We start from the raw sequence: 17,048 nt of genomic DNA, 5'->3' as shown, positions 1-17,048 counted from the left end.
GCTGAATAAAGGTTTTTACAACAACTGCTTCCTGATAGACACAGGCGCCACCGTCAACATAATGGGAGAGCAGGATTTTTTACAAACGGTGCCTTGAGAGAGTTGACCCAGTCATATCTTCCAGTGGGGAGCCAACACACCACTACCATCGCTGGCATAGTTTCAGAGGCTGCTCTAACGTAATGGAAAGACAACCAATGCCACCATCCACGTGCTCTGGAGCCACGTCAGTGGGAAGTGTCTTCTCAGCTACCGGACGGCAAAGGTTTTGGGGCTGATTGATATCCATTATCGGGTGAATTAAGTGGTCCGGTGTAGCGCAAACCCAGCCGGAAGACAGAACATTGTTCACTTGTCCGGATAGATGATGGGGAAAGAGAAAGATGCAACCTTGGTTCTAACACAGACCGGTCTGCTATCAGTCTCTCTGACTCACCGGCTGTGCTGACTTTAGTGGTGTTGCGTTGTTGTAGGAGCCAAGGACAGTACCACAGCGGCAAACGCTCCTCCCTGTCTTGCTTATCGACACAGGAGAGCCGCGGGTACCTCCGACACACAATGCAGGCTCTTTCAACTTTAATTCCAGGTCGTATGTTTCTTATTGTCGAAGGATTGGGAAAGTAATGGTTCTTCTATGAAAAGGTCAAGGGCACTTCCCTCCTTGCAACCCTCTCTGGTTTTGCCGTCTTTCTCCTCGTATTAAACTGCCATATTGGAACTGCTGCTTCCTCATGTGCTTTGCCTTACTCAGATGTTGCTTTCGTGCTGCGCCTTTTATCCGTGTGGGGAAGTTTGATGGAAGTCAGGTGTGTGTGTAATGATCAGTAATTGCCTGACTCTGCCTGACCATTGTGGTGGGACATGTCAGGTATAGGGCTCGGTGGTAGTCCGTTTTCTCTCACAGTGAGCTGTCCATGAGAAAGTGTTTGTGTTGGGAAAGGGGGGGGGACGAGTTCCTAAGTAGGATGGGGAAAAGGTGTTACAGTGAAGGGGATACCGCGTCTCACCGTCCGTGTCCCACTCCCCGAAGACCCCTCATCCAGGTGATCCTCCCGCACTCATCCACCCCCAAGAACTGAATCCAAAAGCAATGGCCGTGTCCTGGCCACCTGGATGACAGATTCCCGGGGACTAGCGGGTGAGACACCGTCATGTTTCTCATAACTCCCACAAATGAAGCAATGCTCATGTAACCAATGAAACAGCAAAGCCAGAACAGCTGATGAATATGGTCATCCACCTGTGTAAAACGCGGCACTCCTTTAAGTGCAGAGTATGGTCCTGTTTATAGTCCTCTCTCATTCTTTCTTGCTCCCTTTTCCAATCCTTATTGCTTGCTAGCACTACATCCTTCAGTTAGCATAATGCTTGATATGTTGTCTTGTTTTATCAACTTCAGGTATTTTCTGTCTGCAGGCTCAAAGAGATTTGTTCATGTATTTTGTTTTATGGATTTGTATGTGCGCAATGGCTGTGGCCAAAGGAACAGTTAGTTAATCGATTGACTGAATTCACCCATAAATGTAAATCACTATCTTTCTAAAAAGATCTGCCCATACACTTGGGTTGCAAATTTACCAATGTTCACGGATAAATAATGTTGTCAACTTCCTGAATTGCAAAGAAAGGTATCTTTACATTTGCACACAGTACAAATGTCTGATTCCTCATTGTTTTATGTACTTATTCATCCGCCTTACATGTGTGTTTCAGGTGCCTTTGGCGTTGTAGTCGGATATCCTCTGGACACAATAAAGGTATGCTTCTCTACGTACTTCTCTTTTGTAATTCCACTGGAGTTTGTCTTCTTCAGCACCTCATTATTTTGCTTTAAACACAGGTGCGGATTCAGACTCAGCGTAGTTACAATGGCGTTTGGCACTGTATTCATTCCACGTACAAAATGGAAAAGGTTTGTTCCAATTACGATTTTTACTAGATACCTTATCTAAACACATTACTCCGAAACAGCCAACACAATATACCTATAACTTGAATGTATTCCTTGTTCATAGATACCAGGATTTTTCAAAGGAATGTCCATGCCTGTTTCCACTGTTTCCATCAGTTCTTCCATCTTATTCGGCACATACAGAAATTGTCTGCACAATATATGCAAGCTGAGATATGGCAGCTTAGAAGTTAAGCCATCAAAGCTGGACATATTTGCGTCCGGGTATGCTGCTGGAGCTGTACAGGTATGTGTAGACCAACATTAAATTAATCATGATACAGTAGTACCTCAAAAATCCAGTAGTTCAACTAACATATGTTGTGCTTATATCTATGACCCTCAGTGCTTTAGACTTAGTCCCATCAAATGTGTAGTAAGTTAACCTTTGTAGGGGGACACATGTGGAACTAAGTTTTGTTTGGTGTTATAGAATGAGGGAGATGCTATTTCTGAATTCATGTGCATTTTTTTTAACTTATTTCAAGTATATTTATAACATTGGCTCTATACTGGGGTACACTTTACAATACCTGCCATTATATAGGCTCTAATAAAAAGTGACCTACGTATGTATCAGCAAGTATGACAATATGAGCTTCTACAGTTCAGGAAACAGCTCGAGACCCTCCTCTTCAAGGAATTGCTCCCCCCCAATACCTGGGTCCACACACCCTCCACTCCCCACTCTACACGAGACTGGGTGATCTGATCTCCACGGTTTCCTCCCCTAGTTGCTTCTTCATCCCTTGCTGACAGATTACCTGCCCTTCCCTGTTGTTAGGTCCTCACAACCTTGTTTCTCTGCTTCCCTCACTGGAATCACCCAAAAAGCCAGAGAAAAAAAGACCAAATAGGAGATTTGGACACATTTCGGCTGTTCAAAAATTCGAAACGCCCGAAATCCCCCATTCGACTGCAGGGGCTGTGGGGGTGTCCACTGCTTCCTTGCTCACTATATTGTGAGTGGGAGTTGTGGGTATGTCCCCAGCAGCCGAAAAGGACCCTGCGGCGCCGGTTCCCGATCATAGAAGTGAAAGGGAAGAGGTGTTGCAGGCACACAGCAAATCGGCGGCACACAGGGAAGTGTGCCACCGCAAGGTAATTGTGGGGATGGGGGGTTGAGGTCAAGTCGGAAATGTTCAGGGGAGAAAAGACTGAAGGTTATTTTAAAAACATTTTGAACATTTCCATCATGAGCTTTCAACCCCGATCGTCCCTCACCATGTTCTCCCCTTTAAAACGCTTTGTTGATTCCTGAAGCTAGGTCCGCACTCAATAAATACCCTAACAATAATAGTAATAATATCAGTGGAAACAGTGGTGAATCAATTATGACTTGTGAAAGGGAGTTCTCTTGAGTTGTATGGAACGCAGTTGGCTCATGTAAGCGAATAGAAGATATGCAAATGTTATGGCAAATCATCTACTGACTGGAGGCTGATTGAAGTCACTAAAAGCAAAAACAAGGGCGTCTTTCTGTGTGGAGGACTTTCATGACAATGGAGTAAACAGGTGAAGAACTGCCTTGACATACATGGAATGTTGTGGGTTATGTGATCAACAGTGCCAGGACTTAAAGGACAACCAACCCCATGTTCATTCTGATTGCTGGACTTTGGAGGGTAAGAAAAACAATGTGAATGGCTTATTTGTTGAGAAGAGATGTTGTTGCGTGTAACAGATTGTTAAGAAGTCATCGACAGAGTAAGAGTTGAGTGGTGGCTGACACTTAACACACTTTAGCTATGCCTCAACATCCCTATCCAGCTATAAATAGATCAAGGAGAGCATATTGTAATTGGAATTGGTAATTTATAACATGCTTAATACTCATAGGTTTCTAAGCACGTACCCGGGGATCAAACCTGTGTTGCTCAGCATCATCTTGTTTCCAAGGTGAGCGCGTTGACCCTTATCTATCCGCCCGGCCCCCGGGCAAGCGTAACTCTCAAAGTTATGCTTGGCTTTCCGTTTAAGCAGTTTGACCAAGTACACGTGATTAATACTGTAAGAGGTGCTTGGGTATGCAAGAAGCCATTGCACAACAAAAACACCCAAAATACAATAATATAAGATCCAGTCAGTGGTAACTCTTCAAATATTAAAAATGTATTCATTACAGGAGGTAAAAGTAGGAGCAAGCCGGAAAATAATGTAACTAACTGATCAAAGGGACATTAAATAAGGGGCTATATGAAAAAGGTTTATTCAGAGGGTGTCTATGAATCATTTTAACAGTGTCTGGATTAAACACCAGTCTAGGCTGTAAATAAACTAGGTGAATAGACAGGGCCGAACTGTGGCAAACGTGGTGTATACTGAGAAAAGTTGCCTTCAGACTTAGAAGAAATCCTAAACCTCTGTTCGCTTAATGGGGGAATTAGCCACATGGGATGTCCATAGTACCCAAGTACCATTGAGTTGAGCGGCACCTGCGGTAAGGAAGGTATGAGGTGGTGAAAACTCTGGAAGGGTAAGGCACGGCCAAAACCTGTTTTTCCTACCAGTAGTCAACTCAAGTGTTCTTTCAATGTTTATGTGCTTGTATGTGTTTTCTGTATTTGAAAGATTGATTTTACCAGCCAACCAAATAAAATAAAAAAGTTCTTTCAATGAGGGATTGTGGAGTCAAATTTCCTTTGAGAAGTCACTGGTCACAGATGGTCACAGATGACTGAAGCAGGCTAGATTATGCCACATTGTCTGAGCCAGGGCCTAGTAGAAAGAAATGGAAAAGCCAGGAGTTTCCAAGAAAACGTGATTATCGCTGAGTGATTGATGGGGTTGAAGCCGACTTGAAAACTTAAAATCGTCTTGACAGCTCATAGGTTTCGTCCTAGACAATATTGTCAAATGGCAAAGTCCCAGACAGCTCTTGTTCTAGTGTGAACATGATCAAAGGCAATGTAAAGCCTCTGGCTCAGGGCTTCGTGAGCTCCTCGATTATCTAGTGACATTTCGGGTTGTGTTGGAGTATTCCTCCTTCTCTCGTGGTCAGTAGGGATAGCTATCGAGCACTGATCTTGAGGTTTCCAGGAAACATAGTTCCAGAAAACAAGACAGACCTACAACTCAGAATGATCTAATTACTCTAATGCATAGATCAGGATACAGGTGGTCCTGCCTTGGAATCAGTCTTCAGTAAAACACTGACTTTTGACGGCACAGTAGGCTAAGCTTTTCTTTTAGCAAGGGGGTTTGACTCCCAAACAACTTTCTAAGAAAATAGCTGGCAACTTGGTATTTGAAGCCAATCCCAAAACTTGATTGGTGGAATTTCTATCTCCTTTACTGTCCAATTAGAATCTTCCCCTGAAATAGACAGCATCTCACGTGTACAGTTGCCGCCAGTGAAAAACTTGGTATTACTGCCTAATTGCATTCCAAATCCAGATCCAATTCCCTATCTAAGGAACAATGCTACTCAAAAGACACTCTATGAAACCCTTGTTGCAAAATTGATTCTTACTGTTAGCAGAACAAATGGGCAGCACACAACAGAGTGTTAACGCTGTGCCAGCATTCTCGTGGAGCTGGCTCCAATTTAGCTAATGGTATCTTAGAGAAAGCTCTACTTTGGACAAGACATGGACACCCCTTCTTTGGGGAATTGACAAAGTGGGCTCCATTTCTCTAGACAAAAAAACAATACAAGTCTTCCACAGTGAAACAATAGTTTCACTATGTCTATGCTTAATGTGAGATTGGCTTCTATTGTTCAGTTGGACAAACTTCACATTTTCTGATGAACTTATTTTTAAATAGATGCATTTTTGCAGCTTTTATTTTCATGTTTCCAGTTAATGAGGGTCCCTGCACCCCCTCACCTTTTGTCTCTTTTCCTAACTCTGCCTCCATTTTTCACATTTAATTTTTGTTTTGAGCCTTCAAATGACCTGTGCTGTCCATATTATTTTAAATTCCTAAGCGTTTAGGGGTATTCATCAACAAACACTAGTCAACTTATGTTTATCGTTTTTATTTTCCCTGATGTCAACCCGGTCTTGGAGATCTTAGTTATTGGAGAGGTGGGCTTTACAAGAAACATTCTTTATTGTTTGATGTTTCGGTAGCTGGAATATCCATGTTTAAGAGTCTTTCTTGATTGCACTGGGAAACGGGGGAGCTGTCCTGCTTCTGTTATTTCATTGTGCCCCTTTCTTTCTCTATTTTTCATGCATTGTTTAGCACCATCGGTTCAATAAGCTGCCACTTCAAACCATTCGAGACTGTCATCCCACTTGACATCAGTCTGGGTGCAGAGGTTCAGGGTGGTATTAGAGAAAGTTGAATTAGTTGTCGCCACCTGTCCTGCTAAACCCTTGTCAGATTTGGGGTGGGAGAAAATGGTTTAGTCTATAGAGAAGATTTATTGAGACAACCTACCATGATTTAGAGTTTCTTTGATGTCAGTGATTTGAAGATTCTCGAGTCTTGAGAAGATCTTGGGGAGTCAAGTTCAGAATAGCTGCTGTCCTGGGCCAGGGACCACTCTATCTGCAACTCTCTGTTAACAAATACTCTCCTTCTAGACCTCTACGCTCCTCTGGCACCAACTCTCTGTGTGTATAGCATTTCGCTAAACAGAGAGCAGGAGGCCGCTCGCTTTCCTCAGCTGGATCCCCTGTCTGGAACAGCCTCCCCCTCCCGCTGCATCTTGAGCAGGACCTTCTGAAGTTCCTGAAAACACCTCACGACTCTCCTCCTTCTCTTCCTTCCTCTGCTAATCCCACAGTTGCTGTGATTGGTGTCTTGGACCCTTATGCATCCTCTGGGCCTCTGTCTATTCACACCCCATCTCCCCAGCATCTGTCTTCCTTCAGCACTTGCTTCGGCACCCCCTCCTCCGCACTGGAGATTCGCACTTTCCACACAGCACGGCTTCTGCCTGCATAGCACTTACTATAACTTGCACTTCATCTCCGGCTCACCCTCGTGCACGGACACCACATCACCTACCCCAGTGCCCTCTTCCTTCCCGCACTTGCACGTTCTGCATACTCACAAGGTAGTAGGTTTGTCTGTCCCTAGCCCCTCTGTATTTTGTGTATTTAATTGTACAGCTGTCCCATGTTCCCTCCTTCTGCCCTGCAGGCACTTTGAAACCGAATATATTTCCTGTATGAGCGCCTAACAAGCGAACAATAAATAAAATAAATAAATAAAGAATCAGTCAGAATGTCCAAGTGAGTAAAAAAAGTTCACCGTCGTGTCAAAATGCCTACTTCTCTCCCTCATACTTGTAACTAATAAGAAAAGGGTAGTGGATATTTTTGGCCCAGAAGAATGACTCCCTTCTACTGGACAATGAGCCACAGTTCCAATCCTAAGGGGAATTTCGAATGTGAGAATGACATCCTTCTCCAGGTCCCACTTTCTTTTGAGGAAAAGAAACAAAGTTACAGCTTGTGGTGCTCTAAGGTTTCAGATCCAATTCAAAAGAAAAATGTCCAACTCAAACATCATTCCTTAATGACCATAGTTTTGATTCACTATTGGGTGGCTGAAGAATGCCTCCCTTCTCCAGGTTTTTGATTCTCAATGTCTCAACAATGTTACGGGGGTGACTCCCTTCTGAGGGTCCTCTTCCTTATTAGCTTCACAGTCCCCAATCTTCACTATTTGGGGTTCTGGAGAATGCTTCCCTTCTCCAGGTATTTTATTCTCAATGTTCTCACAGTGCCAGGTGAATGACTCCCTTCCCTGTGCTTTCTTTCTGATTGGCTTCACAATACACAATCCTCAGAAAATGCCAGTAGGTATTGCTTCCTTCTCCTGAGGTCTGTTGGCTTCACAGTGCACAAGGGCTCGGAGGGATGACTCCCTTCTCCCAGTCCCATCTTAGACTTTAGTATGCAGAGCACACTGCCAGAGGGAATGCCTCCCTTACCCTGCCTTGCTTTTCCTTTTTGTTTTTCACAATTCAACCTTTTCAGGGGGATGCCTCCCTTCCCCTGGTTTGCTTTGCATTTCAAAAAGTTCTCAGTTTACATGAGCTCTCAAATGTATGGGTGCGGGCCCCAGACACATGTATTCCTCTTGTCTTTGTGCAGTAGTCCTGGTTCACTATCATACCAGGTACTGTGTCTATGAAGATGACTTATGTTGATCTTCATAAAGGAGTGCAGTCCCAGATCTGTGGGATTCTCCCCTTTTGATGCTGCAGACCTGTTTCACTATCCTGCCAGATCCTGTAACTATGAAGATGACTTGGGTTATTCTTCATAAAAGGGTGCAGGTCCCGGATCCCTGTTCAGACACTTGTCAGTCCTTCTGGAGGCACTCCAACCGTCCTGGCAACCCAGGTAACTGAAAGGTGCGGTGTTCTTCGGTCGGTGGCAGGCACTCCTCTGTTTCTGTCAGTAGCGCTCTTGCCCTCGTAGTGTAGCCGAGGAATTCTTCTCCTCTGGCCAATCTACCGAACTAGTCAGTACAATGAACAACCAGAACAATTGATTGGCGGAAAGATGGAATGCCAATGAAGAATCCAGAACCGCATGGAACAGGATACTGGAACGGGATGTCTTCTCAAGGTGTACAGGCAAGACCCCCAGACAGCTGCAATAAGAGCAATAATCACACTGATGCGACTCTATGCCAAAAATGCAGACATCAAAATAGAAACCAACCACTAACCTGTGCGGTTCTTCAGAATCTCTGAATCTCCGAATATCCCCAGGAAGGAATAAGAAGTAAGGTAGTGGCAAACCCAAAATGAAAGGACCAGGAAATCAATCCAGAAATGAAGGCAAAGCAAGAAGCAGGGTGAATATCCAAGCTGAATGTCCAAAGAGCAAAATCTAACCCGACGGCACGAGGACGCCTAAAGGTACATTAAAGGCAGTCTCTAGTCCGTGTACCAATGGTGCAGAGTTCCAATGCAGGAGAAAAAACGGTAAGCGGGAGACAGTACAAATGAGTAGCAGGGCAGGTCCGTGGACGGTCCGAGGTCGAAGAGCAGGGCTGGCAGCAAAAGTACAAAGGAGTAAGCAATGCAGGTCCGTGGACGATCCGAGGTCGATGAGCAGGGCTGGCAGCAAAAGTACAAAGGAGTAAGCAATGCAGGTCCGTGGACGATCCGAGGTCGATGAACAGGACTGGCAGCAAAAGTACAAAGGAGTAAGCAAGTCGGGTCCGGAGGCAGGCCGAGGTCGAGAAACAGGAAAACAAGGCAAAAGGGACAAGAACCTGGATACGAGAGAAAGCAAGCCGCTAGAATACAAGATTCAGAAGCGCCGGCAAAACGCACAGGCGTGGCTTAAATAATAGTCACATGATCACTATACGTCTTTCAACGTGTACGGGGAAAAGTGAAAGACGTGAGAGGAAGCCATCGTCTCCATGCCAACTTCCAAGCTCCCGGCAGACGAGGTCTTAAAGGGACCGTAACCACAGTTCGTCGGCAAATACGAGAACCACAAGTATTAGGTCTCGTGGAAGCCGTGGAAGCCGGATAATTACGGCGTCCTAACACTGATGATTTCTGCCGATACTTGACAGTTTCCTTGCAGGCCTTTTGCAGCCCCTACTGCTTTTTGGTGCGCTGCGGTGGCTCCGCAGCGTTTGGGCCCTTGGAGGCTGCATGTCTTCTGTCAACCGCGCGATCAAGCTGCTTCGTGTGGCTGGCCGACTGCATCTCCGTGGCTCTGGTCAGTCTCCACGGCAGACCGGATAGGGCAGCGTCCCCAGCAAGGACTTCCTTTGGTCTCCTCTCTGGTCTGCTTCCCATCTCGCAGTACCTCCAGGGAGGGTTTATTTCCTCTTCCTGGTTTCCCTCTTCAGTTTTGAATGAGTTTTGCCCAAACAGGTTTCGAGAGAAAATAGACAGTTCCTTCAAGTTCTTGTAAGAGCTCTCTCCATGCTTTTGCACTTCGTTATCCCAGTACAGATTGTGGTCTTCCTGGGAGTCAACTGGTCTATCCCTCATCTCAGTACTTAAGGGTACATGTTCCTTGAGGAGTCTACACTCTTCCACATATAGGAACACTAATGAAAAGATTGGTAGGACTTGGGTAGGAAGGTGTGTCAGGGTTAGGTGGGCTTTTGGGATACCATGTTCTCCCCAGGCCATCACAAATCCCACAAGGGGCTTCCATCTCCATTAGATCCACCTCTGAGTACCACCTCCAGGGGGACTATCAGGCTGCAGCCTCATATCCCTGGGCTCATGGAAAGGGGTTCCCCCTAGGGAAGAAGTGACGACATTTGGGCATTCGTCACATTCCCTTCCCCTAATGCCGCTGGATTCCTCATCTCCTACCGGAAAACGGGAGAGGAAATCTACGTTCCCTTGCTCTTTTCCCTTGCAATGTTCTACACTAAAGCAATATTCTTGGGTTTGTATCTTTCCGCCGATTTAGCCATGTGAGGGCGAATGCTCAGTGATTAATCTGATCTACCCGTGAGGTAGTATTTCATGTATCCAATGGCCCACTTTATAGCTGAGGCTTCCAACTTGATGGTTGCATAGTTTCTCTATCTTGGAAAGAGTTACTGGCTGATGTAAAGCATGGGATGTTCTACACCATCTTAATTTTTAATTTAATTTTTCTTATTTTATATATTTATGTAGCTCCCAAACCCAGAGGTATCAGTGCCCTTGTACAAAGATAGGTAATACAGGTCAAGGTTATGCATGGATCTGGTACAGTAGCTAAGAAGGCAGGTGGTAAGTAACATACATATGAAGGGGTTACATGCAATTATAACTATGAAACTAATGAAATAATAACTAATACAAAACAACTAATTCCAAAATAACTAATTTCTTTCTCATTGTCTGGTTGTGTGGGGGGGGTTCTCCCCAAAGCCCCCCCTTTTTTAATAATACTTTCCCCCACCCCCAAAACCACTATTCCCTCTCACAACCCCATTTTGTTTTGTATTCGATATAATCACTGCATACCATATGAAGGTCATACATACTTGTTAAAAAGCCAAGATTTTATGAGCTTTCTGAACGCAAGGTAAGATGTTCCATTTCTTATGTGTCCAGGGAGATCGTTCGAGAGGGTGGGGGCCATGACGCAAACACTGGACCTACCAGCTCTCTTGCGGTTGAATCTGGGCATGCAAAGCTCCCAGTGGGAGGACGAGCGTAAAGGGTGTGTAGGAGTTTTGGCTTCCACACGGGATTATGAGGTATGAGAGGGCATTCTGGTGTAAACATCAGTGTGAAGCAGAGAGTTTTGAAATTAATTCTCCTTTTGATAGGGAGCCATATCCTTGTGGAGGATATGTGGTCTGAGGGTTTCAGGCCTAGTGCAGCACTATTTGCCTTGTTATGGAGTAGCTGTAGTTTAGTCGGGTTATTGGCAGACGTTCCTGAAAATAGGACATTACAATAGTGAAGTTAACTGCTGTGAGAAACCTGAAGGTGTCTCCCTGACCAGTCCCTGGGGATCTGTCATTCAGGTGGCCAGGACACAGCCATCTCTATTGGATCCAGTTCCTGGGGGTGAACTAGTGAGGGAGGATCACCTGGATGAAGGGTCTGCAGGGAGTGAAAGGGGGACACCGATGGGTGAGACGCGGTATCCCCTTTCTTGTAACACCTTTTTCCCAACCTACCACGTAGGATGCTCAAACACCAAACACTCTTCCCCCCCCCTTTCCGACACAAACACTTGCGCACACCACGAAGGATGACGACAAACACCAAAGCAGTTTACCTGACATGTCCCAACACCAGGGTCAGGAAATTGACTGGGATGACACACACCTGACGGCCCTTTCCCTTCCCCACAGGGATAAAAGGTGGAGCACGAGAGCACAATACGAGCAGGCAGACTGCAATACGAGACAGCTATCCAGGCATGGCAGTCCAAGAGGAGGAGAAAGGCGAGTTAGTGGTTGTCACATGAGCTTAGTAACAACAGAGTATTAATGGTTCCTCAACTCCGTTTTAGGAAAAAGTTATAAAGTTATTGTTACACTTATTGCATTCATGCGCCAGGTCATCAAAGAAAAAACTCCACTCAATAGGGTTAGGTTTGTATAATGGTGTATTAAGTAAACAATTGCCCTATAATGATGACACGTGTTTCGACTGACCCAGCCGTCCTTTTCAAATCAGGGTGAATGGTATTGACTTGTAAATTAGAACCCAGCTTTTCAGCAAAAACGAATAAGTCTTAGGATCAATCCCAACCTATGTTATACAGTTTCCAGCTTCGTGCAAATCTGTCCGCGTATGGTTGGGATTGATCCCATGACTTATTTGTTTTTGCTGAAAAGCTGGGAGTCATTCGCCCTGATTTGAAAAGGACGGCTGGGTCCGACGAAACACGTGTCATCATTATAGGGCAATTGTTTACTTAATACACCATTATACAAACCTAACCCCATTGAGTGGAGTTTTTTCTTTGATGAATTGGCGCATGAATGAAATAAGTGTAACAATAACTTTATAATTTTGAATGTAAGCCAGAGTGAACCCGACGGGAGGGAGGCCGATATTCGAGAGGGGTCTGCGCCCAAAAGAGTGGGTCCAAGGGGTGAAGAATAAACACCTCAAGTGTAATCCGAAAGGAACTTTTTGTTTGTTATATTTGAACCCTATCAAATCCTCGGAGGCAAGAGACTTTTTGTTGAAAAGACACTTAATCACCCCAAAGGTCCGGATAATCAAAGCTGGAACTGTTGTCTCGTGCTGAGAAAGCTCGAGCGTGTGCTGTGCTCAGGAGGCCCACCTTGCCCTGTGCTCAAAACATGGGGAAGGGAGACCCCCGGCTTCCACATCCTGACTTATCATTTGTGAACACTTCTTTCTTTCTTGTAAATCTTATCCCACACTCTTTTTGGTATTTAGTTGTAAGGATTGGCAATAGTTTATTTTGAGTATAGGCCCTTTTATTTTAACAAGATAGGACTGCCTTATTTTGATTTGATGGTCCTAGCTTGCTCCCATCTTAGATTTAAGTTCAGAATAGGTGTTTTTCCACACTACCTATACAGTTTAATAAACACTGTTAAACTGTGATCTCTTGTGTCTGTCTATTCTTGGTACCATGTCTTCGTTACACTGCCAATGATGGCACGTGCAAGTGTAAGGCTATTTTCAGGGGAGATTAATTTTCTACTCAGTTGTGGCCAGTTTTGCCATGTCGGCAGTGGCAGAGGCGAGAGCATTCATGTGACGGGACATGTTGGGTTCAGACTTGGATGAGAGATTCATCGATAGGAAAGGTAGAGTAAGAAGAATCAAGAGCTCTTAAATAATGGGAAGAGCCTACCAAAAGCAGTTCAGTTTTCTCATTGTTTAGGCAGAGATTATGGCTGGCCATCCAATTTTAAATGATGCTGTATGTTTGGGGAATTGATTTTACATCTTGTTCATAGTTTCCTGAAATTGGAAGCAAGATTTGCAAATCGTCTGCAATGTTTGTGTAAGAAATGCGTACTTGGGGTTTGGCTACCAGTTGCCGTTTTCTTTCTGTGATATTGACTTTTGGTTTATCGGAAAGGGCAAATTGGATAGTCGAGCACCAGCTCTTATCCACGATGACTACTATAGGGGTGGGCGAGGGGTTTTTCCAATTCTTTCAAGATAGCAAATAATTCTTTGGAGCTGGAACCTCTTATAATACTGGCGCTAACCCCACTTTAGAAGCGTCCGTTTGGAGGATAAACCCCTTGTTAAAGTTGGTCACTTTTCGTACGGGTTTGCTACAAAGGATTTATTTGAGGGTATCAAGGAATACCTGATCTTCTTTATTCCATTTTAGTTTTTGAGGTTCTACGTTCTTTAATTTGTCTGTGAGGCAGCAGGTAATGCTGGAATAGTTATGTATAAACCTCCTTTAATAACCCACCAAGCCGAGGAAAGCTCTTAAATCCCCTTTTGTGTTTGGGGCGGGGGTTCCTTATACCGGCCCTAACCCTTTCTGTCGAAAACTGGATGAGCTAATTTCCAACAAATAAACCCAGATATCTAACAGACGATTGGGCTAGATGGCATTTCTTGGGGTTGGCTGTAAGACCTGTGTGTCTCCAGGCCTAGGTGCTTTCATAAAGGTGGAATACATGTTCCCTCCAAGTCTTACTATGGATGACAATGTCGTCCAAGTAGGCACAGCAAAAACTGGAATAGGGACATATGACTTGCTCCATTAGTCTCTGGAAGGTAGCAGGGGCGCTATATAGGCCAAATAGTAGGACTTTAAAATGAAATAGTCCCACAGGGGCGGAGAAGCCTGTTTTCTCTTCGTCCTCTGGGTTTAATGGGACCTGCCAATAGCCCTTGGTCAGATCAATCATGGAGTGATGCATGGCGGAGCCCAGTCAATCAATAACGTCAATCCTAGACATAGAATAATTGTCAAACTGGAACACCAAGAATCTATACAAAACCTCCACGATTGATCAGGGGTTGCCACCAGGATGTGAGGAACTCCACAGAATTATCTGTGTTTAAGCTTTTATATGGTAGAGAACCACAAGATGTCCTTGATATGTTGCGTGATACCTGGGAGGAACAGGAAAAAGCTTTTTTTACCGCTTTCTCAAATAGCCCAGAGATTAAAAGAGCACATGGCTGCTGCCAGAACCATAGTACAAGTCAAAATGATTAAGACCCAAGAATACCAGAAAGGCTATCATGATAGAAACGTTGTATTGAGATCCTTTTCTATTGGACAAAAGGTTTTTGTTCTCCTTCCTTCACCTGAGAACAAAATGCTCTCTAAATGCATGGCCCCAATGAAATAATAGAGCAGGCAGGGCTTATGATTACCAGGTCTTGCAACCAGACAGAAAGATCAATACTCATATCTATCATGTGAATCTACTTAAAGAATGGAGAGAAAATTCCATTGAAGAAACTACAGTGATACTATACAGTGTGTTATCTGATGAATCAAGTAGAAATACTTTGCTTCCTGCCGACCTGCCTCAAAATCTAAAGGAGGATTTATTGCACCTCCTAGAACAGTTCCCTGATGTCTTTAGAACTGAACCAGGTCGGGTTAAAGGAATGTACCATTATATCCGTACACCCACATGGAAGGTAGTCCATTTAAAACAATTTCAGAACCTTAATCCAGAAAATCCATCATCAAAGAGGAGATAGAGAATATGTTAAGGGCCGATATTATCACCTCTCACAGCCCCTGGTCCTGTCATATAGCATTAGTTGCCACGCCCAATCTATCGTGAAGGTTCTGCATTGACTTTAGAAAGGTGAACACGGTCTCCCAATTCGATAGCTACCCCATGGCCAGAATTGACAATCTATTTGATAAATCGGGGTCTGCTGTTTTCCTCCCCACGATTGATCTGACAAAAGGATACTGGCACCTCTGACCCTATGCATCTTTCTGTGGAGCATACATTGATGATATCATCCACAGCAGGTCCTGGAAAGAGTATTTACACCATCTCTACCTAGTTACCAGAGCATTAAGAAAATCTGGGCTCACAGCAAATCCAAAGAAATGTCACTTGGCACGATCATAGGTAATGGGCTGGTCCAACCTCAAACTGAAAAGGTCAATGCTGTCAAAGAAACCCCACAGCCCAAGATAAAGAAAGATCTAAGAGTATTTTGGGGTTTAGTAGGATATTACAGACATTTCATCCCTTGTTTCTCATTCATCACGTCGTGTTTTACTGATAAACTCAAACATTCTGACCCGCAGAAAGTAAAATGGTGAGAAGATCCGTTGTGTTGTGACAAGCTTAAGAACATTCTGTCTAGTGAGCCTGTGTTGAAAGTGGCAGATATCTACATGGATTCCTTCTACAAAAAGATGCTTCACATATTGGCTTGGGGGCAGTTCTTTCACAAGATCATGACGTCAGTGAGCATCCTATCCTCTACATCAATAGACATTTGATCCCACAAGAGAAAAACAGCACCACTATTGAATTAGAGGCCTTGGTGATAAGGTGGCCTATAACCTACCTCAAATACTATTTAACAGATAGGAAGTTCAGGCTGATCACTGACTAGTTTGAAGTTGGAGGTAACTCCTCCACTTTACCTTAAACATTTGCTGGTATTTCCATCCGGTAAAACTGGCGGGGTAAATACTGGTGGTGGTAGTACCAGCAAACTTGTAGTTTAGCGGTGCGGGAGAAATGGAGGTTGTTAGGCAAGATTTTGAGTAGTACTTTTTGGGTGCACTACAACAACCTTGACTTCCTGGCAATAGCAACCCAACCTTTGGTATAGGTCTGTACTACACAGGTTGGTAGCGTGATTGAGCAGCCAGGCTTCTCTCAAGAGGGGTCAATGTGAGCAGTAGTGAAGTTACACAGAGATTCACAGTGACAAGTACCAAATAACTCTTACACACAAGGTTTCTTGATTAAGCAATTATTAATTTATTTAACAGTCAGTTTGAATAAGCCTTCTTCAGAAGGGGGCAATATAATAGTAACACACAAATACACTTCAAAAATACACACTCTTAGCTTCTCTAAATCAGCAAATGCCCATTTGGGATGGCACACAGATACTTCTTACACCCTCAGGTGTCTTAAGTAACTTGGACACTGTGGACATTAATATATCACTGTTGCATTTAGAGCAGTACTTAGAAGTAAAAAAAGGGGTTATTAGAATAAAACAAGAGATCACACAAATATTCTAAAGCAGGTAAGTACTTTTGAACCCCCAATGCATAGCAAGTTAACCCTTTCCTGGAAAGAAGGTAAAACACACAATCAGAGGAGACGAGTTAATTCAGGGAGCCAGGCCTGGCCAAAGTCAATTGGGCAAAAGTCTAGGTGAGCTGAAGCACTTCTTAAAGGTATGTAAAAGTCTTGCACAATGTTTTAGAAGTCTTTGTAGAAAAGAAGAATCAATGTATGGCCACAAGCTGGTTAGGCTTGTGAGGTACAGAAGCTGTTGGCAACTTTACAAAAGCAACCAAGACAAGACTCAACTGAGATCAAGTAAGGCTACACAAGCGGTAAGTACTCTTCGACTGTACGGTACCTCTGGTTAGAAGAAATGGTTCCAGCTGGCTTCTGTTCCTATGTGGGTCTGCAGATCCTGTTGTTCCTGTGCCTCAGTCGTGGGGACAAGAGGGAGGAATTCTGGGGACTCCAGCAACACAACGGGATGGTCGGCGACAGAAGAGGACAAACT

At 44.2% G+C, this 17,048-nt stretch overlaps 1 protein-coding gene across 3 annotated transcripts in view; it reads left to right on the top strand.

Moving 5' to 3' along the window:
- The window catches only part of SLC25A47 (solute carrier family 25 member 47), a 305,790-nt gene that overhangs the window by 237,851 nt on the left and 50,891 nt on the right, over nucleotides 1-17,048 (top strand). For all 3 annotated transcript variants that reach the window (XM_069637780.1, XM_069637781.1, XM_069637779.1), the window contains exons 3-5: nucleotides 1,714-1,757; nucleotides 1,841-1,912; nucleotides 2,016-2,198. In XM_069637780.1, coding sequence (XP_069493881.1) covers nucleotides 1,714-1,757; nucleotides 1,841-1,912; nucleotides 2,016-2,198 — 299 coding nt within the window. The remainder of the gene's footprint in view (nucleotides 1-1,713; nucleotides 1,758-1,840; nucleotides 1,913-2,015; nucleotides 2,199-17,048) is intronic.

This window comes from Ambystoma mexicanum, chromosome 14, assembly GCF_040938575.1.
Source record: "Ambystoma mexicanum isolate Mex_15411 chromosome 14, UKY_AmexF1_1, whole genome shotgun sequence".
NCBI classification, from domain to species: domain Eukaryota; kingdom Metazoa; phylum Chordata; class Amphibia; order Caudata; family Ambystomatidae; genus Ambystoma; species Ambystoma mexicanum.
This window is presented reverse-complemented; position numbering and strand designations above follow the sequence as displayed.